The sequence below is a fragment of the Diceros bicornis genome, chromosome 6 (genome assembly GCF_020826845.1).
Source record: "Diceros bicornis minor isolate mBicDic1 chromosome 6, mDicBic1.mat.cur, whole genome shotgun sequence".
In the NCBI taxonomy this organism is placed as follows: Eukaryota; Metazoa; Chordata; class Mammalia; order Perissodactyla; family Rhinocerotidae; genus Diceros; species Diceros bicornis.
Window position 1 is genome coordinate 66,519,213 of NC_080745.1, and position 27,827 is coordinate 66,547,039.

The 27,827-nt window shown below is 36.8% G+C and overlaps 1 protein-coding gene across 4 annotated transcripts in view; it reads left to right on the forward strand.

Moving 5' to 3' along the window:
• BTRC (beta-transducin repeat containing E3 ubiquitin protein ligase) overlaps positions 1-27,827 on the forward strand; it is a 171,040-nt gene that overhangs the window by 33,279 nt on the left and 109,934 nt on the right. For 2 of the 4 annotated variants that reach the window (XM_058543798.1, XM_058543799.1), the window contains exon 2: positions 26,742-26,849. The exons of the other annotated variants lie outside the window; for them this stretch is intronic. In XM_058543798.1, the coding sequence (XP_058399781.1) occupies positions 26,742-26,849 (108 nt within the window). The remainder of the gene's footprint in view (positions 1-26,741; positions 26,850-27,827) is intronic. 4 annotated transcript variants of the gene reach the window in all.

Here is a 27,827-nt window from a genome sequence, read left to right on the forward strand (position 1 = left end):
ATTGTGTATACTTAGTGAATATAAATTGTGACTAGTGTATACGTGTATACACATATACATGTATATAGATAGTATATATAAATTCATATTTCTAATAGTTGTTTTAATACTGTCTTTGGCTCACTTTTTCATATATGGTTAGTTTAGTATTATTTTTATCTTGTAAAGTGAGTAATTAAGGGCTTGTGCAAGGAATTATAGAAGCATCAGTTGACAGTTTATTTAAAACTAGATTATGTTTTTAAATCCTGGGCACGCTACAGTTTTTTTGCAGTATGCGAAAAGAGAATGAATGGGCAGGGAGCACTGCTGCCAACTCTGTATTGTGGAACTCCCAGTCTTCTATTGGAACAGTTGGTTCATAAGTGATATTTGACCATCTAACATCAGATCAAAAGAGGGAACCAGTGCCACTCTATATCATAAAAATTGGAAAACATTAATTTCTTTTTTTAACTAAATTAATTTGAATAAAAGTCTGTTTTATTCACCTGTACCCCGAAGGATCATCTTGCTTACCTCCTGGCATGTGTACACCCCACTTTGGAAACCGACTGGTCTAACAGGTGGGAGGAAGATGCATTGTGGCAGAATTGAGTTCTTTTTGCCTTTTCTCAGGTTCTCTTCAAATTTCATATATCATTGAAAGGCACTTGAATGAGAAAACTAATCCTTAGAACAAGTATAGCCAGTGTAATAAGTATAGCCGAACTTCTTATACCACATATCATGCTCTTCTAAAACTAACTGTATTCCCGAGAATCTGTACCTAGGTCTTCCTTCATTCCAAGGCTTTAGTAACTAAAGAGACTTTATAGAATATGGACATCGTTTTGCTGGACAAAAGGAGATATTTCTATCTCAATTCTATTTGGAAGATTAATGTTTTTGTAGGGCTAGAGGTAGAGACCTATGATTAAAGGTACATTGAAATTTTTTATTAATGAAGAAGATTCTTTGGTAATTTATTATTTTATGATAATGTATTCTTTCAATTTGGAAAAGTTATTCAGAAAAAGTACCCTTTTTAAAGCATGCTGCTGGCCTGGTTTGTGGATTTCACTTGGCTTCTATTAGGAACAGTGGTTTATTCCTGAGATAAGGGTTTTTGTCCGTTTAAAGACTCAATTATCTAATATCAAAGGTAAAGCTAAAAGCAGGTCTCTCCCCCCTCACCCCAACACACAAAATACATAGAGATCACAGACTCACTAGTTACGAGCCAAACAAAAGCAAATCACCTCCTACATTAGGAACAGAGGAAAAATCAGTAAGGCCCTACCCCAGAGACAGTAAGGATTAAAATTCCTACCATTCTGGACAGAGTATAACACATTCTTGACAAGAGTGTTAGGAGCTTGTCCCAGTAGCCTGCAAGTCCCTATGGAGTACATGGCTAGACATGTCAGATCAGGGCAGGAATAGCAATTCCACCAGTGAGGTCCAGCAGGTGTAACAGCAATAGCACAAGTCTGAATGCATGTTGACTCACAGCTGACTGCCCTGGAGGTGAAGCCAGAGGCTCTCTTTCAAGGGGTATTCTGGATGAATCATAGCGGTTTCCAAGAATGCTACGCCACTCATTCACAGATAATTCACCAATCCCTGTCCAAGTGCATCACAGAAATCCAGTCTCGAGACTCGCATGGTTCTAATAGCATTAGCACCTAAATTCATATTATTGCTCTGTAATAAAATTGCATCATCTTGCTTACAGCCTAGGACCTACCAGCTACAGCTAATTTAGAAGTCGTTGCAAGGTAGCACTTGCTTGGGGAGTTTAGGCCTTACAAAGGGGGATTTTCTTGAGATTCCCTACCGATATAACAAACTAAAGAAAGAAGAAAGCAGGGTTGGAGAGAGATGGGCTTTTGTATACAGTTTTGGTTTAATTTTCTTTGTGAGGGTCTCGCTGGGCTGCCTTGGAACCTGTTTTGTCCTAGTCTCTCTCCTTTTCTTTAAACACCCTCTGTGCTATTGTTCACCTTCTCTCAACCCATCCTCTAAGTAGTGTAACCACCCTTTTGCTCCAGCTGCTTTATTGTCATTATCATCTTGGAGTACCTCATTTTCCTATGTGGAAAGGATTCTAAAGAAAAGATCTTGATCTAGTCGTTATTTTTGCTCTTAACATTTGCAGACTCTCTCCTCTATAGTCCTTTAAAAAAGTGGCTAAAATATAAATTATTAAATTGGTTATTTCAGAGTTTGGAATAGTAGTGGATTTTTTTCTTTAAAAAATGAACTTAAGAAAATGATTGTACTACGAAAGACCTCAAGTTTTCTTTTGATCCTTAGGTTTGGTTAAATAAATCAAATTTTTTCAACTCATTGCAAACACAAAATTTATTAAATTGTCTCAGCCGTGATTAAAATTAAAATGTGTTTTGTTACATTAATATGTGAAAATAAAAGTTCTACCCTGTAAAAATACTACAATATTATAAATAACATTTTATATGCCTGTGGGAAACTAGGGGAGAATTTAGTAATATTTGCATATTTTCTCCTCAAATACTAATATTTCCATGTTTTGTTTGTGAGCAATAAATATGTATATTCATGGGTATTTATACTATGGGAGAGGTTTTTAATGTATCTTTGTCAGCTGATTAAAGGGCTAAAGGATCTGACCTTAGTGATTTAAGCTATTTAAATTAAGATAACCTTTTGCATATGCAAAGTCCTGTGATAGCAAATACTGATACAACAAATGATTGTCACAATTGAGAGTTTTTGAAAAAATACACTTTCATGTCCCAATATGATGGTCTAGTAATGGATATGATGATCCAGTAGCCAAAATATTTTTTGAATTTTATACTGCCAATTTAGGACAGTAAATGCTTTTCTTTGATCTTTTCTATGAATGTGAGTTTTTCTAAATACTCAAGTTATACTGCAAAAGTCTTTGGACTGTATGAACTTCTGCAGGATTCTACTACCATGGAAAACCTTGACTAAAAGGTAAAGTTTTTTTTTTTTTTAGCAATTATTTTTATTGAATTTTCTTCAAAATTACAACAGAAATACATGTTTACTACAACCTGTGAAAAGATATAAAAATGTATATTAAAAAGCCATAGTGTTTAGCTTCTACTTACTTTTTTTCTTTTTTAAATGCTTTGCAGTTTATTTATTTATTTTTCCCCCAAAGCCCCAGTAGATAGTTGTACGTCATAGCTGCACGTCCTTCTGGTTGCTGTGTGTAGGACGCAGCTTCAGCGTGGCCGGAGAAGCAGTGCATCGGTGCGCACCCGGGATCCGAACCCGGGCCGCCAGCAGCGGAGCGCGCTCACTTAACCGCTAAGCCATGGGGCCAGCCCTAGCTTCTACTTTCCATTTCTTCACTCACATTAAAAGGTGAAGATTTTTAAATGGAATTTACCTAGTATAAAGCACACTATTCTGAGCTGTAGTATTCCTAACAAATGATATGGGATTACCACAGCAGAGTATGTGGTATAGAACTATCTTCATTCTTGATTGTTCTACTTGGGGTAGGTATTAATGAACACTTTCCTACAGCTCATAATCATGATGTTATTGCTATCTTTTGCTTAGAGAAATCTGTACAAAAATCAGTCACTACGAATGGTGGACAGTGTTTATTTAGATTTCAGCAGATATCAGGGTTTTTAAATATTTATTTGTTTGTTTTTGTATAATGAAAGTCCCTATTAAAATAACTCTTCCCTCAAAAGATTTTAAAATTGGTTATTCTGTTATTTTAATAAAATTCTTACATAAATTCTATTATTTACTTTCTTCATGGGGAAATGCACTGTTCTTAAGAATACAATCCTAAAATAAAGTTGTCACATATTGGAGAAAAGCAGAATGATTGTGTTGTTATGGCAACTCAAATGGGGAAAAAGACAACAGCACAGATAAGCTGCATCCAGTTGTCATAGCAACCGTAGTTGTGAAAATGATTAAAGCTGGTCTAGAAGGGATGTATTGCAGCTTTAGTCCATTGAAAGTAAATAGTGTGAGAAAAGACAGGGAGAACTGGTTTTAGACAAAAGTTAAATCCCTCTGGGTGCCACAAGTTGCTAGTACCACTGCATATAGACAGATCTCTGTCCTTTCTAATTATATTGCAACTCAGTTTTATTGCCTCAGATCATAGTGATGGTATGAAGGAAAGATAAATGTAGTAACTATATGAAAAGCTTGTGAATAAAGATTATTTTGGTAGCAAATTTAGAAAGAAATGGAAGTTACAAAATTTTCTTACTGAAAATGGCTTTAAAAGAACAGTAGAATGTTTTCCTTTTCTCTTCTTTCCTTTCCTTTTCTCCCCTTTCTCACCCAGAGCTTTATTTTCATTCTTTTCCATAACCTCTGTCTGTATCATTTTAGTCTTAAGCGTTGAATCACAATATAAACACCTAATATCATGGCAGTTTGTACAAAGCGAAGTGCAGCATTATGATTGCAGATGAACAGATGGATTTGATGATAAATGATAAGCATCCTGTAGGTGTGAAGAAATTTGTTTTAGCTATATCTTTCTAACTTTCTCTATCTGAGTTTCTTCATTGTTATTTTAAATGCCATTATTTCTTTCCCAACTTCTATTTGCTCATCATAGAAAAATATTTCATCCCAGTGGAGTGGAGACATGTTAGGAATAAACCTGATGAAAGCCATGCTCTTTGTTCAGCATCTGGCTGCTTGCACAGGTTTTTGTGGTAATGGAATCGGCATCTCTGCACTAGAGTATTGATCTGCTGCTTGGTAGGTACTGTGTAAAAGAAGTATCTCAAGTGGTTTAAAAGCAGTTTATATTACAAATGAGGTGGAGGAAGATGGAGTTCTGCAAGACTGGACACATGCTATAAATATCCATAAAACTAAGGGGTTTGCCTAAAAACTGTGGTGTTGAAATTCCCATATTTTCTTCCACATTTCATTGCAAATAGTTGAACACTGCGTGAGCATGAGTATACTAATGTCATTACCTTTTTGCCCTTTAGTAGAGGTTTTTATATTTAGTGTTTTTGTTTTGTAGTTGAAAACTGTGGTGCGAATATATCAGTTATAAGAGATAATATTGACTGACCATAAGAGTGTTTTAAAGTAATCCACTGAATATTTTCAGTCACAATCCAAATATTTGTGTTAATTTGCTTAAATATAAGTTGATTTTCATAAATAGGCTCTTCACTTTAAACATTGTCCGATTTTTCCTGATCAAAATCTGTCATTTCATATAGGCATAGGGAAGAAACCTCTTTTTATTTTATTTTTTGTGGGTTTCTTTTTTTTTTTTAAATAAGGTTTTTTTTTCTGAGGAAGAGTGGCCCTATGCTAACATCTGTTGCCAATCATCCTTTTTTTTTCCTTTTTTCTCCCCAAAGCCCCAGTACATAGTTGTATGTCATAGTTGTAGAGTTGTAGCTCTTCTGTGTGGGACGCTGCCCTAGCATGGCTTGATTAGCTGTGAGTAGGTCCGCGCCTAGGATCTGAAGCAGCGAAGCCCGGGCCACCAAACTGGAACGTGAACTTAACCACTATGCCACCAGGCCGGCCCCAAGAAATCTCTTTTTAAAAAGCAGAAAAAAGATGGGGGAAGAGAAAGAGAACTAGAGTTTTTTTTGTTTGTTTGTTTGTTTTGAAAGATTTGTAAGATACTCATCCCTTTCTGCTGTTATTTAATGGTAGTAGGTCATATATAACTCATGACTTAGATCAGACAATTAAGGCTATTAAATGGTTCAAATACCTAGCAAACACTTCAGAGTCCATCAGGTTAGCTAACCTTTTGTAAAGGAGTTTGAAAATGAAAGCTGACTATAAGTGCCTGTATCCCACTGTGCCTAGATATAGCAGCACCACTGATATGTAACAATGCATAGATTTGAATCCCTTTCTCCTAACATCCTGGAACAGAAGTTTTTAAGGCTAGTTTGTAAATCTGTAAAAAACATTTTACTTTAAAATCTGATGTACTGATTTTAGATTGGTATCTAAAAGTGGGCAATATCATCAGATTGTCCATTTGAGATTTACTAGTTTGTATCTTGGCTTGTGATAAATTGGATTGTAAGATCAGATACTTTATTTTCCTGGAAGAAAAAAATTATTAGGCATAGTCATCACTCCCCATTTCACAATTTCTTGTCACATTTCACTTGCTTCAGAAATATTCATTTTGGATCCTGCTTGTGAGTAACTCTTAATACTGATGTCCTGAGAGAAAGAAGAATTTCTTGTCTGACCTAAATAATAACCATACCATCACAGAAAATGTCCTCACAACATATCAAGCAATCAAATAGCCAATAAACCTATTCTCCTGCTCAATTCCATAAACTGGATGGGGAGGGTAGATAATGTTCATTTTTGTTACTTACCAGGGAACATGACACTTGATCTTTGAAATGGTTATTTATTTCATATATTGTAGCTGCCAATCAGCCAGTCATTTGCAAATAGTGAAGTAAATACACTGCTGAAAACGAGTTTCTTCTCTGCTGGGCTGTGGTGCCTAGGAAGTCAGATGTAATATGGTTCCATTTATTTATGTAGGCATTTATTCTCTTTCTAATGAGCAAGTAATTTTCTTTTGTTTACTCCTACGCAAAAGTTAAATTAAGGAGTACCCAAGAGGGCTGGGATACTTGGTTTGCAGTCGTTGAAATACTGTTTGCTATCAGGGGATCCTTTCCTGAGCAGAGTTTCCCTCTCGTTAAGAAGAAACCTCCAGATAGCTCTCCCTTTTGAACTCATTGTGAGAGCAAACACATCTGTAGAGAGGAGGATGATCCAGAAGTTTAGTGTGAGGGTTTGTCTCCTCTCCTCCCACCTCCCAATCAAAGGATTTTACTCTGTGGCTTCTTTTGCTCTTTTTGCCTGGGAAGTGAGGGACAAGAGCTCTGATCGCTCGTATGGCAGCCAGCCTGCCTTAATATGTGGATTATTAATATGACACTGGCCTCTGTTGAGTCATACCGACTGCTATGAACAAACATGTAAATCCATACTGGAAAAAAAGTGTTGCAAATGCCTTTCACCAAAATGGAAGACTGCTTCAACTTCTGTTTACTCCGCTAGTGACAACCAAGCCTTCTTTTTCTTTTTCCTCTCTTTTCCCTTCACCTCCTTTTTCTCCCCTTTTCTCCCCTCCCTCCCTCTCTCAGAAATACATAAAGCCTAATCTTCCCAATGAGCACTATGATCATTTGAAATTGATGTTGTGTATAGGCCAACCCCACATCATCAAAAATTGTTGTGTAACCCCATGATTTCCAGGCCTCAGCTGGTGGCCTAGTTATTTCAAATAATATTTAATGCAATAAATTCTAGGGCAATAAAAGAATTTGGACAGTCCCTTAGAGCTTATTGGAATAGGATTTGACTTGAATTTAATACAATGAAATTCCAGTATAACCAAATAATTTCTTTGTGTCGTGATTTAAAAGGTCTTTAAGTACAGGTATAGGTACTAATCTGAGATAATTGCAGTTTTACTCTTACTGAGTAAATGAGCACTTCAAAAATATAGGACTTCTCTTTACTTAGCATAAGGTGATTTTTAATAATGTAGGAAGGAAAATGTAAGTTAATATCCTTACTTTTTGTTCTGTAATGGGGAGAATAAAGGATCCCCTGGCTGTATGCATAAATTTGTTTACTAAGTTGGTTGATTTCCTGTAGATAGGTATTAAAAATGACTTTTTTGGTACAGAGAACATGTGACATCTACATATTATTATGATGCCCTGATGCCACATATTTTATGTGATTTTTTTAAAAAAGAAAATTGTGGGGCTGGCCCGGTGGTGCAAGCGGTTAAGTGTGCGCGCTCTGCTGCAGCGGCCCGGGGATCGCCGGTTCGGATCCCGGGCGCGCACCGACGCACCGCTTGGCAAGCCGTGCTGTGGCGGCGTCCCATATAAAGTGGAGGAAGATGTGCATATGGATGTTAGCCCCGGGGTCAGTCTTCCTCAGCAAAAAGAGGAGGATTGGCAGATGTTAGCTCAGGGCCGATCTTCCTCACAAAAAAAAAAAAAGAAAATTGTTCTTATTCTTTCAAATTCAACAATCTTACAGTAAAGTCAGCCATTAATGAAGTATTTAGAACTTATTATGTTGATACAAATGAAAGAAAAATAAAACACAAGTGTTCGGTAATTAAGAAAACAAGAATGTCAGTGTTAGAAAAGTTTGGCCAAAAATCTTTTACTCTGGAGTTCTTATCTCAAGCCAGTGACTTTCAAGATCTTTTGTTTTCTGTACTAAAGCAGAGTAGTGAAACGTTTTTATAGAAAGTTATGAAAAAAACTATGTATTAATTTGCTTTGGGTCATTCTATTCTCTCTGGTAAATTCGTAATTAGGAAGGCCTTTTTAAGACTGTTCTAGTCTCACAGGTACACAGTTACTCCATATCTGGTAAATCTAAATTCGTATGTGAAGAGGTTATGTTTTTTTAAAGCATATTATTTACACAATTCATTGGAATGGCTCCTTTGGAAATTGGGTGGCTCTCTTATGTAATTATGTACTTAGTAACCCTGCGCTACACAGCAGTAGAAATTCAAGTAAGAATGATTTACTGCTTATGCATAGTTATTAGAATTTTAAAGCATTTGTTTGTTCAAAATTCTAGTTTATCAGAGTGTTATATTTGACTAATTGTATACTTAATAAATAATAATGAATAAAATTTGTTTTAGAAAGCAGCCAAGTTTGAATTTTAACAATTCTAAGTAAGCTTCAGGAGCCACTTCCTCTCCTCCCCCTTCTCCTTTTTTTTAAAAAGGATTTTCATCCTTTTAGTCCAAATTTTGTGGTAATTCCTGTAGAAAAATCCATATTAGAAATGTTGTATATAGACTTAAATCTTAATCATAATTATAGAATTATGGATTTTATTGCTGCAAGTTACTGTTAGAGATATTTTAATCTACTCCATTTTACCACTGAACAAGCTGAGGTACATAGAAATTGTGAACTGTTCAAGATCTTAGAATTGGTTTTAGGACAAGTCTGCGCCAGAACCTAATGTCTTAACTCCTGGACTAACCCCTGACCTCTTAGTTGTGATGATAATTCAACAGTCCATTTCTCCAGAAATTTCTTGAACACTTCTGCTATGTGTACAACAGTGGGCTAGGCATCCTGAGATTATAAGAATAGTGTGAGTTTATATGGTTTAACAATAATGATATCAAACTAGTAAAATTTTACATTTTAATTCTAATTTATCTAGTGTTTTCCAGTATTTATAAATGTTAACATGTGGTGGCTAAACCTTTAAATCTAATTTTTCTGCTAGATTACAATCTCTTTACAGGCAGGGACTCGTTTAGGTCTTAGGAAGTTTATCCAGTTTCATTTTGGAAGGCTTAAATTAAAAAATTTTTTTTTCAAGCATTGATGGCATTGTTGGAATAAGTGCAGCTTCCCATGGAAGCTCTGTCTACTCTGGGGATAATACTCATTTTAGAATTATATTTCTGTTTTCATCAAGTACTGTTGGTTTCACATAACAGGTTGCTTCATTCTCCCCTTAAGCAAGAAGGGGCAACTATTTTAAGGGTACAGAGATAGCTCCTGATACTAAAGGGGAAGATGTATAGTCACATACTACAAAGACATGGAGCTAGGCATTGGAACATCTTTAGGACTCAAGGCAGCCAACCTTGCATTCCTGGGATAAATCCCAGTTGTTCATGGTGTATGAGTTTTTTATATGTTTCTGGATTTTATTTGTTAGTATTTCGTTTAGGATTTTTGCCTGTATATTCATAATGGATATTGGTCTGTAATCTCCATTCTGCTATTGAGTCCATCTAGTGACTTTTTAAATTTCAGTTGTTTTTAGTTCTTACATTTCCATTTGGTTCTTCTTTATATCTGTTCTTTCTTTGCTGAGACCTTCTGTCTTTCCATTTCTTTCATGAATGTTTGTCCTTAGTTATTAGAATATTTTTATACTAGTTACTTTAAAGTCTTTGTCTCTAAAGGTACTTCCAACATCTGTGTCAGTTTAGTATTGGCATCTGTTGATGTGAGTTGAAATTTCCCCCTTTTTTTTGGTATGCCAAGTAGTTTTAGGGTTGTATCCTGGACATTTTGAATATAAGACTCTGAGTTTTATTTAAATCCCATTGTTGACGTGTTTGGTTTTTTCAGCCTGGTTGGGTTCAGCCCACAACTTCAGACAGCCTTCTGTGGGGTTGTGGTCTCAATGTCTATTCTGTTTTTAAAGTCTTTGCAATGCTATTGAAATCTGTTCCATGTGTGTGCCACTCAGTGGCCAGTCTGGGATCTGGATGGTAGTTTATCTTGTAGTTCAGATCTCAAAGTATATGGCTTGCTATTTTGGGTCATATCCACGTATGTGAAGCTTGCAGGTCGGCACAGGAGTTCATAGATCACTTTGTAGGCTTGCTTTCTTGATCTCCTCCCTCTCCATGATCTCCCCAGTACTGTCTAGTTCCCTGGGACTCCCTTTTTCAGTCTTCCAGCCAGAAAGCTGGGTCTTTCTTTAAGCTGCTCTACCTGAATATGTTGCTGCATCTGGGGATAAGTGATAGGAAGATAGAGAGGGGGAAAAAAAACAGTGAGTTTTTGTCTCAGCCTTTTAGGATCACAACTCCTCTGATCAAAGAGGATTTCCTTACTTCAGAGTTTTAGGGCTCCTGCTTCTACCATGGCTTTCATCATGGGAATGCCTGGAGAGAATAGAGAGAACTTGAAAAAAAGAAAAATGGGAGATTTCCACCATTCTCTCTGAGTGTTGGGATACCCCTTCTATACTCCTTGGACCAGAACTAGAGGGCTTCTCCTGGATCTTTCTTTGCCTACACCAATACCTACTTTTAGGTTTCAGGCTGCAGTCTAGGTTGGTGGATACTGGAGGAATAAAAAAAAAATGGTAAATTCATTGTTGGTTCACTGCTGTGTTGAAGTCTTCCTCAATCTGCCTACTGCTATTTACTTTTCAGAGTCCTCCAATAGCTACACCATGCATTCTGCCCATTGTTAGTAGCTGCATTCAGTGAGAGATATAGAAGAGTATGTGCTTACTCCATCTTAACTGGAACCAGAACCCCTTCTAGTTATCTCTTTGATACCAGTTCACAGCTAGTTAACAACATACTCTGTGCAAGTTCAGTCTTTTGAAATTTGTTGATACTTGCTTCATGGTATCAACTTAAGCTCTATTTGGCAAGTGTAGCCAGTGTGCTTGAAAACAACTGCAGTTGTTGGTTTCAGTATTCTAGGTAAGTCATTAGGTCAAGTTTATTAATTGTGCTCTTCAATTCTTTTTTGCTTATTCTACCAAGCGGCAGATGGAGGTGTGTTAAAACCTCAAATTAGGGGCCGGCCCCGTGACATAGTGGTTAAGTGTGTATGCTCTGCTGCTGGCGGCCCGGGTTCGGATCCCAGGTGCACACTGACGCACCGCTTGTCAAGCCACGCTGTGGCAGTGTCCCATATAAAGTGGAGGAAGATGGGCACGGATGTTAGCCCAGGGCCAATCTTTCTCAGCAAAAAAAAAAAAAAAGGAGGTTTGGCATGGATGTTAGCTCAGGGCTGATCTTCCTCTCTCACACACACACACACATATAGACACAAACCTCAAACTATGATCATAGATTTGTATATTCTCCCTTTAGTTCTGTGTTTTTTGTGGTTGTATTTTGAAATATTGTTTTTAGTACTTCACTTTTAAGATAGTTGGTTCTTGATGAATTGACCTCTTTATCATTATGAAATGACCCTCTTTATCCCTGTTAATTTTCTTTGTTCAGAAGTGAACTTTGGTGTTAATATAGCCATTTTAGCTTTCTTATGATGAGTTTTATGATATCTTTTTTAATCTTTTATTTTTAATTTATCTGTATATGTTAATATATAGTTATGTCTTGCTTTTTAATTCAGTGTAACAACCTGCTTTCAATGTTTGGACTTGCACTGTCCAACAGAAATATGTTAGCCACAGATTTTTAAATTTTTTTGTATTTATATTATTTTTTATATTTGTGGAGATGAAATTCACATACCATAAAAGTAACCATTTTAAAGTGAACAATTTAGTGGCATTTAGTACATTCACAGTGTCGTGCAATCACCACCTCTATCTAGTTCCAAAACATTTCCATCACTCCACGTAAAACTTCTTATCCATTAAGCAGTTTTTCTCTATTCCCCCTTCCCTCCAGGCCCTGGCAATCACCAATCTGCATTCACCTATTCTGGATATTTCATATAAATAGAATCATACAATATGTGACCTTTGTATCTGGCTTGTTTCACTTAGCATGATGCTTTTGAGGTTCATCCATGCTATAGTGCCTATCAGTACTTCATTCATTTTTATGGCTGAATAATATTCCAGTGTATATATGTACCACAATTTATTTATTCAGTTGTTGGTGAGCATCTGGGCTGTTTCTACCTTTTGTTTATTGTGAATAAGGTTGCTATGAACATGCATAGCATATTCTTTGAGTACCTGTTTTAAATTCTTTTGGAAATATACCCAGGACTGGAATTGCTAGAAGTGGTCACATGGTGATTCTATGTTTAATCTTTTGAGGAACTACCAAGCTGTTTTCTGCAGTGGCTGAATCATTTTGTATTCCCACTAGCAATGTATGAGGGTTCCAGTTTTTCCATATTCTCACCACAACTTGTTATTTTTTTTATTTTTTATTTTTTACTTGTAGCTTCAAAAGCTTTTTAGACTGGGTAGGACTTTGATGATAAAGCTCTTTCCAGTTCATCTCAATCTCCTGCATGCTTCTCTTCTGAAGTATCTGGATGGCTCTGGTTTTTTTGTTTTTTGCTTCTTTTAAAATTGCCATCCTAGTGGATGTGAAGGGTACTTCATTGTGGTTTTGATCTTCATTTTCCTAATGACTAATGATGTTGAGCACTCTTTTATGAGCTTTTTGTCTATTTTTGTGTCGTCTTTGGAGAAATGTCTATTCAAGTCCTTTGCCCATTTTTTAATTGGGTTGTTTGTCTTTTGCTGTTAAGTTGTAAAAGTTCTTTATATATTCCAGATGCTTGACCCTTATCAGATTCTATTTGCAAAAATTTGCAAAACAACATGCATCTTTAACTTTTTACAGTCTCCCTTGAAATAATATTTTACTTCACATATAATGTATTTCCATTTCCTTCTCCTATCCTTTGTGTTGTTATTTTCATACATTTGGTTTCCAAACATATTATGAATATCTAATGCATTATTTTTGCTTAAATTTAAGTTTATTATTTTTAAAAGAAACTTTCAAATGAGAAAGATTTTTTTATATTTACCCACATATTTATATTTCTGGCACTTTTCATATTTTTTATAGATGGTATCTGTTTTCATTTTCCAAATGTATTTTATGCTTCCTCCCCACTCCCTCCCCCTGGTTTTCTTTATGGGACACCAATTATACGTATGTTGGACCAACTTGATTATTTCTCGTAGGTCACTGAGGCATTGTTTAATTTTTTCCCCGTCTTTTTTCTCTTAGTGCTTTATTTTGCGTATTGCTGTTTCTTTCTGTTCACTGATCTTTTCTTCTACAGTGTTTAATTAGCTGTTAACTTCATCTGTTGAAATTATCATTTCAGATATTGTATTTTTCTTCTCTGGAAGTTTTATTTCATTTGTTTTTTTATATCCTACAGTTCTCTTCACTATGTTTATGTTGTAATAGTTATTTTAATGTTTTGGTCTACTAATTTCATCATCTCTGTCATTTCTGGATCTGCTTCTATGGACTGATATTCCTCATTATGGGTCACATTTTTTTGTGACCTGCTTCTTGTCTAATCTCATAATTTTAGATTTAGATTTAGACATTGTGAAAGTTATAATATTCAATATCTGTATTTTATTGTCTTTTAAAAAAAATGTTGAGTTTATTTTGGCCAGCAGTTAAGTTTCTTACAGGTCAGCTTGATGCTGTTGTGGCTTGATTTTAAGCTTTATTGGGGTAGGTTTAGTGTAACCTTTTTTCTAGTGTAGTTCATCCCTACAACTGAGATGTAAGCTTTCTGGGGCTCCTACTGAATGTCCCAAGTGTTCAGTTAGGCTTTTGCAATCTGACTGTTCAGAACAGAAAAGTCCTCCAGCTCTGTGTGGGTTCTAGGAGTTGTTGAGATTATAGTTTCCTCGTATTTCTTTGCCTGGCCTTGTAGAGTTTCACCCTATGCAAACAGGACTTAGTATTCAGGAACAGACTTAAGGGGTCCCAAGTTCAGATATCTGGAGCTTTTTCTTCAACGTAATTCGTTCTCTGATAATCTGCCTCACCAAGTCTAGTCTCTTTAGCCTCCCCGAATTCTGTTCTCTGTTTCCTCAATAAGTGGTCCCATCGTATACGCTGCTTGGATTCCGCTTTCTTGTGCTGCAGACCGGAAAATGCCTTGAGGTATAAGACTAGGACAATTTTAAGGATCACTTCATTTATTTCCTGTCTTTCAGGGTTTACAATCTGGCACTGTTGTCCAATGTCTTCAAATATATGTTTCACATATTTTGTCCAGGTTTCTTGTCTATGAGGGTTGGGCAAGTTTGATACCAGTTATTCCCTTATTAGACTTATGAAGTCTAATGTTCTTCTTTTACTTAGAGTTTCTATTTTATTTAAGTTTAATGTACTGGAAGTCCTTACTTTGCATGGTTCTGATATGCACAAATGTCAGTTACTACAGTGTAGTTAAATAATACCGGTCACCCAAAACATGGTTCAAATTTTAGTTACCATAGTATATTAACTATGAGTAGTTTTTGTAAAGTACAAACTTCATTCCTAGCTCTCTAGTCCCCAGATCACTCTGCGGAAAACAGATGCACATCATGATCAGTAACTTCTTTCGAAGTGTGTTGGTGATTAGTCATTGCACATCTGTTATTGAGTTTATGTACAGACAACACTGTGTGTAGTTGTGTTATCTCCTCCTCTCCCAGTGTTAAGTCCATGTGAAATTTTACAAGATTGGATAATCAAAAGAGGCAGTTGGCCGATAAAGATGAAATAAAGTAACAAAAAGTAATACTACTTTAATTGAAATTTGAGTTGAAGGTAAATGGAATCATAGAAGAATTAACTAACCATAGAAATGTTGATACTGACACCGTTCAATAGACTCTAGATCTATAGCCAGAGGAACTTATTGAAGGTGAACCTTTTTTTTTTTTTTGGTGAGAAAGATCAGCACTGAGCTAACATCTGATGCCAATCCTCCTCTTTTTGCGAAGGAAGATTGGCCCTAAGCTAACATCCGTGCCCATCTTCCTCTACTTGATATGGGACACCGCCATAGCATGGCTCTACAAGCAGTGCATTGGCGCGCGCCGGGGATCCGAACCAGCAAACCCCGGACGGCCACAGCAGAGTGCGTGCACTTAACCGCTTGCGCCACCAGGCCAGCCCCTTGAAGGTGAACTCTTTAGCAATAGTGAGGAAAGTGGTTGTGATGAAAAAGATGATGTCCCAGGAAAAACTTCACAGTAAAGGCAAAAAACTGTACATTAAAGGAACTGTTAGAGATATTTCACAACATTGAAAGTGCAAAGGATAAAGCTGATCCAAACTTAGAGTGACAGTTTGCCAAGGCATAGAAAAAATGCTTGCTTTGTATATTTGTAGAGATTCTTGACTCTGTGGCTTGATGATTTTCATGAGTTTTTAAAAAAATTTTAGTATCTCTTTAAAGGTTGTTTTTGCCCCATTTTCTCTATCTTTTCCCTTCTAGGAGTCCAAATATACCCATGTTTACTTTTCATTGTGTCACTTATACCTCTTATATCCTTTTTGATATTTTTCTATCCTTTATTTCTGTTTCAATCCAATGATTTTCTACTGACTTACCTTCCTATTCACTAATTCTCATTGCTCTGTTTCTAATCTGCTCTCAAACCAATCTAAACCAATCTAAAGAATCCTTAATATCACCTTTTGTAATTTTTTAATTATAGGATATCCATGTTATTATATATATATTTTTTATAGATTTCAGTTTTCTGGTGGAGCTCTTCAGTTTTTCATCTTTCTTGAGTATCTTAAACATGGTTATTTTAAAGCCTGTATCTAAGAATTCCAATAGGTATCACTTTTGGGGCTTTTAAAAATTGTGTTAAAATATACGTAACATAAAATTTATCATCTTAACCATTTTTAAGTGTACAGTTCAGTGGTTTTAAATTCACGTTGTTGTGCAGCCAATCTCCAGAACTTCTCATCTTGTAAAACTGAAACTCTCTACCCATTAAACAACAACCTCCCATTCCCCTCTCCTTACTAGCTGTTGCCAACCACCATTTTTTCTGAGTTTAATTACTCTAGGTACCTCATGAAAGTGGAATCATACAGTATTTGTCTTTTTGTGACTAGCTTATTTCACATAGCATAATGTCCTTGAGGTTATCCATATGAATGGAATTTAGTATGTCAGAATTTCTTTCCTTCTTAAGGCTGAATAATAGATCCATTATATGTATATACCACATTTATTTATCCATTCATTCATTAGTAGACACTTGGGTTATTTTCACCTCTTGGCTATTTGAATCTGTTTTTACTGCTTGCTTTTTTTGTGTGTTTTTGGGCATATGATCCCTTGTGCTTGAATTCTTGATAATTTCTTATTGAATACTAAACTTTTTTTATGAAAATGGTAGAGACTGTAGATAATATCCTCCTTCAGAGAGGGTTTAATATTCCATTCATGGGCATATCTCTTTGGTTTGATTGAGAATGCTCTATTTCTGGTGCCCTTCTTTTTCTGGTATGTGTAACATTTCAGTGGTATCAACTGAAAGCCTAATTTTTTTTTTTTACCAAGGCTCCTTGTCTGCGATGGGCTCTGTACTCCAATTTTTGGCTTCTTAGCTCTGTGAGATTGCTGAAATACACTTTAAACTTGGTATTTCAGCATCTGATTCTTTCCATGCAAAACGTAGGAGTCAACAAATGCCTCAGGGAAATTGTGTATAGAATGTCAGGTTCACCACAGTACACTTCCCTCCTGCCCAGGATTTTGGCCTCTAAAGTCTTGTCTGCATAAGTTGTTCCCTGATGCCTTCAAGTAGTTTTCTATGTTTTATTCAGCTTTTATAGTTGTCTTTTTCTGCATGAAATTTAGTCTGATAACAATTACTACATCATAGCCAAAAGCAAAATTCCAATATATATTTTCATTAATTTTTATATTATTTTTAAATATTCTCAAGCTTACAGAAAAGTAAAATGCAAATAACTTTTTTTCCATAAATCATTTGAGCGTAAGGTACTGACATGATGGCTCATCACTCCCGAATTCTTTGATGTGTATTTCCTGGAGACAAGAGCATTCTCCTTCATAACCAATAGCAACCATTAAAATAAGGAAATTAAAATTCATACATGACTGCCCGCTAATCCATACAACCTATTCAAGTTTTTCTAGGAATGGCAATAAATGTCCTTTATAGCAAAAGGTTCTAGTCCAGAATCACATGTTGCATTTAGTTGTCTTATCCCTTTAGTCTCCTTCAGTGTGGGACAGTTCTTCAGTCTTTCCTTGACTTTCATGACATTGACGTTTTTGAGGATTACAGGCTAGTTATTTTGTAGATTGTTTCTCAGTTTGGGTTTTTCTCATGTTTTCTTATGATTAGATATAGGTTGCTTATGTTTGGCAGGAATATCACAGAGATGATGCCGTGTTCTTCTTATTGCATTCTATCAGATGACACATGATTTCAATTTGTTCCATTATTTGTGATATTAATAACAATCACTTGCTTAAGAGGTCAGCCAGGTTTTTCCACTGTAAAGTTACTGTTTTCTCCTTTGTAATAAGTGTTATGTGGGGAGATATTTTAGACTATTCAGGTATCTCGTTCCTCATCAAACTTTCAGTTTATTCTTTATATCACTAAAAGAGTCATGGATTTCTGTTTTATTCAGTGGCTTATTGTATTAGTTATCTTTTGCTGCATACCAAATTACCACAGATTTAGTGGCTTATAATAACACACAACACACATTTATTATCTCGTAGTTTCTTTGGGTCAGGAGTCTGGGCATGGCTGACCTTAGTCCTCTGCTTCAAGATCTCTCACAAGGCTGTAATCAAAGTGTTGGCCAGGGCCAAGGTCTCACTTGAAGGCTTGATTGGGGAAGGATACACTTCCAAGCTTACATGGTTTTTGGTAGAATTCCTTTCCTTAAGGGCTATTGGACTGAGGAGCCTCAATTCCTAGCTGATTGTTGGCTGGGGCCCACCCTTAGTTCTTTGCCACGTGGACTTGTCCAGGATGACTGCTTGCTTTATCAAAGCATGCAAGCCAAGAAGTCAGTAGATTCTGTTAGCAAGATGGAAATTACAATCTTATATAACCTAGGAGCAAGTTGCTAGGCTATCCCACAGTCAAGGGGACAGGATTATACAAGGGTTGTGAATACCAAGAGGTGGGTTGCATTAGGAGGCATGTTAGAGTTGGCCTGCCACAGTTATAATCTGTTATTATCATTATTTATTTTGGTGTTCAATTTGTCTCTGATTTAGCCTGTGAGAGCCTCTCACACTGGCTCCTGTGTCATTTTGCCATGTGTCCATCATTCTTTGAGTACCACAAGAAGATATTCTAAGCTCGTCTTAAACTTTCCCTTCCAAGCCTGTTGTTCTAAGGAGCTCTGGTTCCTTTTAGTAGGGAGCGATATTTAGAATCATTAAGTATACTCATTGCTTTTAGGGTGTTACTGTTCTCTCACCCTCTTAGTTGATAGAGCTAGGAGGTGTGTTTGTGTATATGTATGAATACATACATACATCATTTACCTAGAAATTTCTCTATCTCTCTATTTACTATAAGCTTTGAGTTCACAACAATGACTTAAATTCTAGTTCAGCAGCATAGTATTCATTCTAGTTTTCTTCCTTTCTGTATTTGTAATTCTTTTCTCTGATTATGAGAAACCTTGCTTTTATTATCTTCAGTATTTCATCTACTCCCTTGTATGATCAATCTTCCTGTATAACTCATCTCCCATTGCTGACACAGCTCTCTTTCCTTTTCCCACCCCATACTCTGCATGGATGTCTTCCTCACGCTTTTGGGATCTATTTGCACTGGTCTACCCCTTCCACCCTCCTTTTCCCATTGGGTCTGAAACCCTGTGCTGGGCCACTGCCCCTTTAAGCCTCTTCACCCCTCTAGGTCTGAAACTCAATGCTGGGCCACTGTCCCTCTACCCTCAATGAATGTCTTCTTCTGCCCACTTTGGGAACTGTCACTGCCCTGCCCCATCACATGGACACCCATCATCCTGCTCACTGCTGCTCCAGCCCCATGTGGAAGCCTCCTCACTTCATGGGGGCCCTAGCATCTCACGCCAGGCCACCCTCCTGTGCAGATTTTTTTCCCTCACCCTACTTGGGCTCTGAAACGCTATGCTAGGCCTCTTCCTTCTCAGGGATACCTTTCTCACTCCACTTGGACTCCAAAAGCCTGTATTGGGCCACTGTTGCTATTTCTGCCACTCAGCTTGATGCCTACTTAGCCTGTACTTAACCTAATGACTATTGAACTGAATTGTTCAGGTAGGAAAGGAGACGAGGGGAGAGGAATCAATTAGATTTTATTAAACAAACAAACAAAAAAACCTCCCTAGTATTTTTCCAGCTAATGCTTTTAACCTAGTGCATTACAACTTACACAGAAACCAATGATTCCCACATCTGTGTAACCATTACAAGTTTCTACCCAAGCTTTCATGCCATATTTTTACTCACATACTAGAGATTTATTATCACGTCAGATTTATGGTTTCTGAACTTACGTAACCCACCACCCCCCAACTATTTTCAGTTTACCTGTGTCTGTCATTGTCACTACCATTCTTCCAGTCGTTCAAGTTTGAAATCTTGGAGTTATTTCTGACCTCATCCTCCTTCTTTCCTTATACTCAGCCATTAAGTCCTGTTGATCCTTGTTTTGATGTACCTCTGTCTTCTCTCTGGCCATTATTTTGATGATTCCAACAACGTTTTGGCTGGGCTTCCTTTTCTTTAGTTTCTGTAATCAGTCCAGTGCCCCTAAACTACCTTTGGCTCCACATTTCTTAATAAATGAAGTAACTCCATGTCTGACTTCTTTGTGTGTGTGAGGAAGATTAGCCCAGAGCTAACCTCTGTTGCAAATCCTCTTCTTTTTGCTGAGGAAGATTGGCCCTGGACTAACATCTGTGCCCATCTTCCTCTACTTTATATGTGGGACGCCTGCTGCGGCATGGCTTGATGAGTGGTGCGTAGGTCCACGCACGGGATCCGAACCTGCAAACCCCGGGCTGCCGAAGCAGAGCGTGTGAACTTAACCACTATGCCACCGGGCCGGCCCTCTGACTTTTTAAGAGCCATTTTTTATGTGGCACTAACCTAGGTAGTCAGAGTATCGAGTTTTGAATCCCATCTTTACCACTTGCTAGGTACCCATCAATTTTTGGTAATTTATTTAACCTCTTGGGGTCTTATTTACCTTATTAGATTGTTTTGCAGGTGAGTAAGATAATGAATTGTGAAAGAGCTTTATCCAACACACGTACCTTCCAGTCTAGTAAGATCAGTCTCAGTAAAGTAACCAATGTTATATTATCAGTATTCTCACTATTCCATAAGCAAAAAATGCTTCCTTAGTTCTCTTTGCTGTGTAGCTTTCACTGATCTCTCACCATTAAGCACACATTTATTGAGCATCTACTATGACCAGATGCTGGAGATAAAAAAAAAAAAAGGTTAAGAGTTGACTCATATCTCTGAGGAATACAGTCTGATGGAGGAAGCAAATATATAATTAATTTACAGTGCTACAATAAAATTAAAGCCTATCTGAACTTTTCTAAAAATTAGAAATTTTAACTTATATAGTAGTTATTGTCTAACACAATTCAGTTCATTATTGTATTTTTCCTTGTCGTTATTGTTTGTGTAGTTAATTTATCTCCCTAAAATAGAATGTAAACTACTTGAGAACAGGTCTTCATAGTGGTGAGTCTGTGGATTTTGGGAGACAAACACATTGGAGTCTTATTTCTGCCATTACCATTTTGTCACTGTAACTTCTCTGAACTTGAGTTTACTCTCCTGTTAAAGTGAAAATACTAATATCTCTTTGACAGGGTTGTAATGATTAAATGAAATAATGTATTTAAAGGATCTAGCACAATGTCTGGCAAACAATTTATGCCTCATAAATTTTGGTTCTCCTCTCGTGTCCATTCTGGTAACGAACAATAAATATTTGATTGATGGATGAATTTATTGATTCCATGGTCTGCAGTTCATAATGGCTTCCCAGAATTTTGAAATGCAAGTGGCATTCATGGAAGCCTGTTCTTGGTAATGATGCCACTTTACATTTTTTTCGTTTGCTCTTTGGAGTTTTTAGATCCCTTATTTTAATTTTACCACAACCTTGAGCAATAAGGCTAAGTAGTTATGATTATCCTGTGTGGCAGGTGGGAGTTTCATTTTTGAAGTGAGTGAACTAAATTGGGATTCTTAAGAGGCAGTCATTGAATTTGTATAGGTAGAGCTTCAATGTATTACATGGCCTGTGGAATACTGTGGTTCTCTTGGCCTGAAATTTTTAGTTGATATAGTAGTGAAAAGGGAATTCTTCTGTTCCATGGCTTAAGGATACATAAACTCTCAATGCAGCAATCTTTTTATTGTTGATTATTATAGCTTCTATTATTCCTAGAAGTTGACCAACAGGGACCTGAGTTTAGGAGATTTTGTCATTCAGTTTTTATATAGTAAATGCTGAGGCCAGCCCTTTGCCTGCAAGGCCCTCTATCAGTGAAGAGGAACTGTGACTTTTCTCCCAGTAGCCAAGTGGGGAGAGGAGTCAGTATTTTCCATGTTCTCCGTGAAAATGAATTTCTGCTGTTGAACCTGATGGGTGCTAGATACTATATTCTCCTTGAAGCACCAGAGGCCCTTTGTTGCAACATTTCAGTCTCTTTTTCTGATTCTTTCAAGTAGTAGAAAACAGGTTCAGGCATTTTTTTAAATGCTGTGTATGCTTTTTAAAAGCTGGTAAACTCATTCACTTGGGTAACAAACTTCAGTTTTAATAAATTACTGTGGTCTTCAACTTTCTTTCATTTTGCAAAGGAGACTTAATTGGGATGAGGTTAAGTGGGAAATGAGCTGCGGAAACAAAGATGTTCGGTGTAGGGCTGGATTTGTATAGGATGGAAGCATGTGTATGATCTGAACTTCGGTGTAGCTTCTGAAATTGCGTAGGGGAAACATTTAAAGGATAGGTCATCCACAAGTTCTTTGACAGTTAATAGAAGTTAAATATTTATTCGTGAGAATATAGTTGCTGGATTACAGCTTGGTTTAAAACCTGCTTTTTTTTTTTAATTAAAAAAGAATTTTTAAGTGTAGGAAAAAAACCTTAGGAATTTAAATATAATTTGTAAGGAGAAACAAACTTTTGCAGCCCAGTCTTTAAGCAGAAAACTGTGTGTGCTTTTTGGGTATTTTAAAAGTAAAATTTAAAGGGGATTATTTATTAAATATTGAGAGACAGAAAAAAATCTTACATCTCTGTCAGCAATTGACAAATCAGGATGGCCCTGAAATATATAGAATACATAAGAATAGTAACCAAGGGCTGGCCCGGTTAAGTGCGCACAGTCCGCTGCAGCAGCCCGGGGTTCGCCGGTTCGGATCCTGGGCGCATACCGACGCACCGCTTGTCAAGCCATGCTGTGGCGGCGTCCCATATAAAGTGGAGGAAGATGGGCACAGATGTTAGCCCAGGGCCAGTCTTCCTCAGCAAAAAGAGGAGGATTGGCAGATGTTAGCTCAGGGCCGATCTTCCTCATAAAAAAAAAAAGAAGAAGAAGAGTAACCAAAATGGCACTCCTTTTCACTCTGTTACTTATTGTCCAAATTTCCTTTGCTGATCCCCTTCATTTAGAAAATGCTCCTAAATATGAAGATAGAAGGGAAAGAGGTAGAGTAGAAGTTATAGCCTATTCCATTAATTTTGTAATTATATTTTTTCCTCAGTGTTTTTAAGTGGCATTTACCAGTATGGATAAGATTAATTGTCATAATACAAACCAATTTGAAAATTGGTTTTTATATTGAGCTATAACATATAAAATCTTATGGTAATGTGCAGATCTGACTATATTCAAGTGCAGTTTTCACACCCACACCAATTGTCTTGTAATAATCGGGAATGCATCCTCTGTGTGGTGTTTGCAAGTTAATGCTATTTTAGAAATCACACCAGTATATCTAGTGGCTTTCCTGGGTGTATGTGGCTCATTATTGATTATAAATATATTTTGGAACTTTAGTTTAAGGAGATAGGGTAAACCTTTTCAAATTCTTAGTTTTTAGAAGTTTTGGTGGAGGGATTAATGAATGAGGAAGAGTGTTAGAATGAGTAACAGTAGGGAAAGTCAGAAAATAATCAAGTACATACTGCAGAAATAACACAGGATCTAATATAAAGAGACAAAACATTCAAAAGAGTCATGCCTTAAAAACTTATCAAGGAACACTCACAAATACAAATAAATATGCATATTTTAATTTAAAAAAGGGGAGATCATGCATGTGGCCTCAATATGACTAAAAGTGTATGAGCCATCTACCTCTTTTGAAGGGAAGGGGAAGACGTGACAAGCTATCTTCCAGTGCCTACTCTATTTCTTCCACTATTTCCTTTTTCCTCTTCTGTATTTTCATGCTCCTTTTTATTTACTCTCACTTCTGAGTCTCGCTCTCCCACTTTTCTTAAATTGAGTCCTTCCTTCAAAATGAGACTCTCTTCTGCCCAACATATACAGAACTTTAACCAACTGCTTAATAATGTACACTGTCTCATTAACAATGAGAGAAACTCACTAACAAAGATTTTCTTTTACATTAAGGATTTTTTTTCTTTTTGTTGTAAGGGAGGCTGGCCCTCAGCTAACATCTGTTGCCAATCTTCCTCTTTTTGCTTGAGGAAGACCGGCCCTGAGCTAACATCTGTGGCAGTCTTTCCTCTGTTTTGTATGTAGGTCACTGCCTCAGCACGGCTTGATGAGTGATGTAGGTCTGCACCCAGGGTCTGAACCCGCGAACCCAGGCCGCCGAAGTGGAGCAAACCAAACTTAACCACCACGCCACCGGGCTGGCCCCTACATTAAGGATTTTTAATATAAAAGAATTTAAGGTTGAGTGAATGTCACTAGAATGTAAGAAAAGAGTTTTGTCTCTTTTGTTCATTGTTCTCTCCCTAGTGCCTAGAACAGTGCCTAGGAGAAGGAAGATGCTCAATAAATACTTGTTGAAAAAATGACTAAAACATTAGACTTAGAAATTTTTAATATCGTTTACTTACAGAAAGTATTTTAGTGAAGAACTTGATGCTTCCAGTGTAGAGCAAGCAGTAAGATGAGTAGAACAGTGATTCTTAAGGGGAAAGAAACTTTTTTTATCCTGCTCTCCCTTAGTGTTTTCTTCCGGTTGCCTTCTCACCATATGAGAATCTCTGCCACTGAGAACCATTGGATGAGATGTAAATTAGTATAAATAGTTCTAAGGAGATATAGAGGTAGATGGTAGATGTACGTTGGTAGGGTGAAAGGGAGAAGGAAATTACGAGTTTAAAGGTATGGGGGTAAAATGAGTATTTCAACAAAATATCAAGGTAGTTCATTAGCTAGAGTGCCAGCCAATTGAAAGGACAGAGAAGGTGAGTTAATGTAGGCAGTGTGGAAAGGTCAGATTGATAATAGGGTGCTTGGATTTCATACAATAGATACAGGGAGCCATTATGAATTACTGACAAGAGTGAGATGATAACAAAGTGAAGATAATTATTCTGTTTAGCTGCTGTTTGTAAAATGGATTGTAGCTTGAGAAGAAGAAACATTGGAAATGGTGAACACAGGAAATTGTTGTAGTAGTTCAAAGTGGTGTAGCTGTTTTGGTTGGTATGTTATCTAGTGATGCCTTTAGCAGGTACCCTTCTTTGAAGTCTGATGTCTCCACTTTATGACTAAGGGATGGGTGGAGGCAGGAGGAAGAGTTCTGCACTAAGCAGCAATAGGCCAGCATTCTGATTCCAATTTCTCTACTTTCTAAATTCGTGATCATGGATAAAAACTTATTTTCTCCTGAACATCAATCACTTTAACTAAAAAATAAAGAAATAATGATCTGAAAGTAGGGATCTAGACCAGATCATTTTTTGGAGTCCTGTGCAGTATACTGTCTTTATATCAATTATAGATAGTGTGAACAATGAATATCATGTTTTGTTTCCTAATATTAATTCCTATAACTAGAGTGTTTACAAAAGAAAAAAAAGCCCCATGATGATATTAAATATTTCAAAACTTGTAATTTAAAGTTTAGTATTATGTGTATTCACTGCTATATTTTAAAATATGTATTCCTGTTTTTATTTGTGCTACGATCAGGTGTTTAGTTTTTTAGTATTATTAGGCTGTAATAGCAGCCAAGTTGATGGATAAAACTTCAGCCTGGGATACTTGTAGAGAAACTCGAAGAATGTAAAAATTCTTCTAAAAGATATGTTTTATAAAACTATAGGAGCAATAACACTAATATTATTTAATTAGTATTACTAGAAATCATAGTTTCTACCTCTTTTTGCTACTGAATGCACTATGTATATGTATATTTACACTCACACGTACTTTTTTTTTTTTTGAGGAAGATTGGCCCTGAGCTAACATCTGTTATCAGTCTTTCTCTTTTTTCCTTTTTTCTCCCCAAAGCCCCAGTACATTGTTGTATATCCCAGTTGTCGGTCTTTCTAGTTCCTCTATGTGGGACGCTGCCTCAGCATGGCTTGATGAGCCGTGAGTATAGGTCCATGCCCAGGATTTGATCCGGCAAACCTCTGGCCGCCAATGTGGAAGCCGCTGTGCCACCTGGCCGGCCCCTCACACATACTTTTTTGTTTAGAAGGTTTTAATACCAGCAACTTTTTGGTTTCTCTCACTTTTTCTTTTTCTCTTGCTCTGTCCCTGTCTCTCTCTCTTTCTTTGTTGTTGTTTTACCTTATGTTTGGGTTTGGGTTGTCCATCCCCCCTGTCCACCCCCCCCATCCATCTGGAAAGATGAAGAGGCAGCTGCTAGGGTAACTATGCATTTTGGTTAATGAATAGCAGACTAACAAGATACATAAAACATATGCAAACTGTGCAGAGTTAGTTGCTGTCGAAGCTGTAGGGTTATAATACGTTTTCTTTTCCTTCTCCCCACTTTCTGGAAAAACCCTTACCTTTCCTGTGGTATTTTGCTTTCTAATTTATCATTCCTAATATTGAAATGCTACCATGAACTATTCCTTTTTCTGCTTAGTCTGCACAATATTTCACCCTGTAGTGAATTTGTGGGAGATGAGTTGAGGTGCATAGAGGAAAATGATTGATTGATTGGATTAAGAAGTAAATTTCCTTTAGACTCATATGTAGAAGAACAGGGGCAAAAATTTTTACTAAATATTTGGTTTTTAGACCTATAACTTCTTTTTCTTTTTCCTTGCTTTTTGGCTACTAATACCCCTTTTGAGTTTCTCTTGGGGGTTAGAACAAGTAAGTAGTGTATTTCTTAAAGATGTTTCTATCATAAAGGCCAGCTGCAACTGGATTATTGCATTCAACCAAGCCTTGAAAATTCCTGTAATCTGTGCCATCCTGTCTCATACTGTCCCATCTCATAGTTGTCCTCTCTCTGCAGTGCTCTATGCCCAGGTCTCTGTGGCTGGGCTGCTCCAGCCTGGCGGACAGCATGCCTTCGCTGCGATGCCTGTATAACCCAGGGACTGGCGCACTCACATCTTTCCAGGTACTTTCTCTGTCTCTGTGGGTTATTTGCGGGCATTAGTGTGTGTGTCTAATTGATTAATGTGTTCCTCCTTCTTTCTCATGCTTTACTTATGTTCACTTTTCTCCTTCATATTGCCTGTATTTTACACCACTCAGTACTCCTTTAATGATTAATTTTTAATGTAGATCCAGACTGATCCACTCTTTACAACATTGTTATTGGTTTGCCAGAATTGACAAAGCACAACTTGACTGTTGGTTTTCATATCTAGTAGAAGTATGATAGTAAACTTTAAAGTAATCTCAACAAATAGCATTCAATATGTAGTGTTTGCTCTGGACCTACGTAAAGCCAATTGATGTAATTAATCAGTGAAGTATAACCAGTTGCCTGAACACCTTCTTATATTTTTCTTATGAAAACTAAAAAGATAATGTGCTCTATTTCAGAATGTCTCCTGGTTACTATACTACTTTATATTTTTTTGGTAAGAACTGTGTTTATTTATGTCTTGATTAACAAGTCTAGTTTCAAGGTGGAAAAGCCTTTAAGACCTTAGAGTACAGAAGTCAGCTTGAGACAGTCCAGCTGGTCTTTCATGGACTGACAGAGTCTAGTTCCCTTCAGCCTTTCTTAGACACCAGTAGGACAGTCCCAGGACGTGAGAGATAATTATAGAGGAAGAGAATGGGAAATGTGTAGAGGAAAATGTAAGAGTGAGCTTGGTGCCCATTGCTTACAGATTAGGGTACCATATATGGTGGTTTTCTTGGCAGAAGTGTTATCTATCCACCTCAGGTATTTGGCATATATGTTTAGCATTTGGTAATAATACACAAGAAATGAGTTTTTTTATTTGTGTTTAACCTATGTAGCTCGTATTCTGTTTAGAAGAATTTCAAAGACAAGGTATAAGTAAGCATCACAATGCTTATGAATAAGTCTTAGTTAAAAGGGGGGAACTAAAGTATTCCACATTCTTGAACTGTGCTAACA